The sequence below is a fragment of the Halyomorpha halys genome, unplaced genomic scaffold (assembly GCF_000696795.3).
Source record: "Halyomorpha halys isolate HHAL.00 unplaced genomic scaffold, Hhal_1.1 Scaffold615.1, whole genome shotgun sequence".
Taxonomy (NCBI): domain Eukaryota; kingdom Metazoa; phylum Arthropoda; class Insecta; order Hemiptera; family Pentatomidae; genus Halyomorpha; species Halyomorpha halys.
The window spans coordinates 247737-249869 of record NW_027105445.1 but is presented as its reverse complement, the minus strand read 5'-3'; the positions used below and the strand labels follow the sequence as shown (position 1 = coordinate 249869).

The 2133-nt window shown below is 28.6% G+C and overlaps 1 protein-coding gene across 1 annotated transcript in view; it reads right to left on the bottom strand.

Annotated features, from left to right (window-relative positions):
- Positions 1-1358: 1358 nt before the first annotated feature.
- Positions 1359-2133, bottom strand: part of LOC106684785 (Odorant receptor 67b) — a 19172-nt gene continuing 18397 nt past the window's right edge. Inside the window, exon 6 of the mRNA XM_067051364.1 lies at positions 1359-1491. Within this exon, the coding sequence (XP_066907465.1) occupies positions 1435-1491 (57 nt within the window). The 3' untranslated portion in view covers positions 1359-1434. The remainder of the gene's footprint in view (positions 1492-2133) is intronic.

Here is a 2133-nt window from a genome sequence, read left to right as displayed (position 1 = left end):
ATAAAATAATGGATGCTGTAGGTTACTTGATGGTCGATCTTCTTTGTTTGAAGACTTGTTTTTCGATGATGTACTCTTCCCTCTTTCATCTTACCTTACGTCCTTCAAGCTGAGAGGGGTGTAGTGTATTTACTCATGGGCATTGCTGATCTCAGCTTAAAAACGATGTGGATCTTGAGAGGCTGTTCGCTCTCCTCCTGTTCTAGAAGCCAAGATAGCTACCGAATCCTACTGCCTTGTATATCTGCCACTAGAAACCATCTTGAATTTGTAATATAACTTTTTGAATTTCTATTCAAATGTGAGGGGTGGCACCTTCCTCAAACATCTGAACTGCACAATATTTTCAGGGATGAGTGTGAGGTGCTTAATTTCTCTTAGCACTTTAATAATAATAATATTTATTTATTCTGGGATCGATCCCTTCAGAATAATTTACAGGCGTCAAAATTATGATTTAGAGCCTTAGAGTAAATTACAAAATAGAAATGAAATTACAAGATGTCATAAAATAATACAGTGAATTTAAAATATACAATTAAACAACCATAATTAACAGAATATATAAAATAATGATAAAACAAATAAAATGAACCACTCATATCATAAAACATAAGATGACTTCTTATAGTAAATAGAAGGAAAAAATTGATAAAAAATCAAATACAATAGATCCATATAGAATAAATACATCAAACTAAAAAGTAATAAATGAAAAGATATAATTTCTGCTAGTGTACATATTTACAATTATAAACGAAGATCTAAGACATAAAATACAGAAAAAATACAAAGCTTTTTTGAAACTTTCAATAGTTATTCTTCCGAAATTGGGTGGACAGAAGGTAGTCGAAGATACGGGATTTAAAGATTGGAAGGGTATTAGAACTACGAATTAAGGAGGGAATAGAATTCCATAGGGAAGAGGAACGGATGAGGAAAGATCTACCAAAGGCGTTCGATGGGCAGTTACATATAAGTCTGAGAGCTGGGAGCGGATATTACGGGAATGCACTGAGGACTTAAATTGAAGAATATCTGAGCTGTATGATGGACGGCGGGATTGGGTAACTTGATAGAGTGTATTATAAGATGTTTATCTTTATTGTAAGATGTGGTTTGATCCCGGAATTGGTGAAATCTGGTATTGGTAGTATTTTAAAGGTTCGAGGTTTTTTTATTGCTTACAAATGGACGTATCTTTACAGAAATATCAAATAAAAAAAAAAAAAAAAGTTTGATGAATGAATAATGCATGAATCGAAATTATAAAAATTTTAATAAATTTTACGGAAAACCTATTGAACATTAAAGGTAAAATTCTATTACATTTGTCATGGTAAAGGTAAAATTAAAATGAAACTTAAATGTCGGAAAAGATATTTTATTTCTTTACTTTACTACACATTAAGTTTAAAATCTTCTCGATTCGTTTTATTGACCTAAGAGCTGAGACATAATTGTATAGTACGTGAAGGCTTCTCTGCATATCTGGAACAATATGAAATACATTATATATACTTGTTAAGGAAACAATGTAATTAATATAAAAACTTATAATTTTTTTAGTTTTTTTCTTTTAAAATTCCAATAATTTGATTTTAAATAAAAACATAAATAAGTTTTTAAACCATTAATACTTCATTATTAACACATATAATTTTGATCCACATAAACTCTCAACTTTTATTTTCAGAAATTCTTCAACACTTCGGCCCTCAGGCCATTTTCAAGAAGACAACTTACAAAAATTATAGGTTTTTATATTAATTACATTGTTTTCTTAACAACATACTAATATTTTTGGCTATACCTTAAATATTGATGTCTTGTTCTTTAAAATCTTTTCTGCAGGCTTATTGCCCATGTCATATCTTTAAAATCAGTTTAATTAATTAACTTGATTAATTGATTTTTTTTTTCGTAACCTTTTATATTTTAAATCTAAAACTTTTTCACATAAATAATTTTCTCTTTTTCCACTTAGAAACATCATTTATAACAAAACCTACCTTCAACAGGTTAGAACTTATGAGGAATAATTTTTTGACATTCAATACAATTTAAATAACGTTCAATTTTAATTTATTTGCTTATAACTTATCATCTCTGAATTCCATAATTACTGTATTT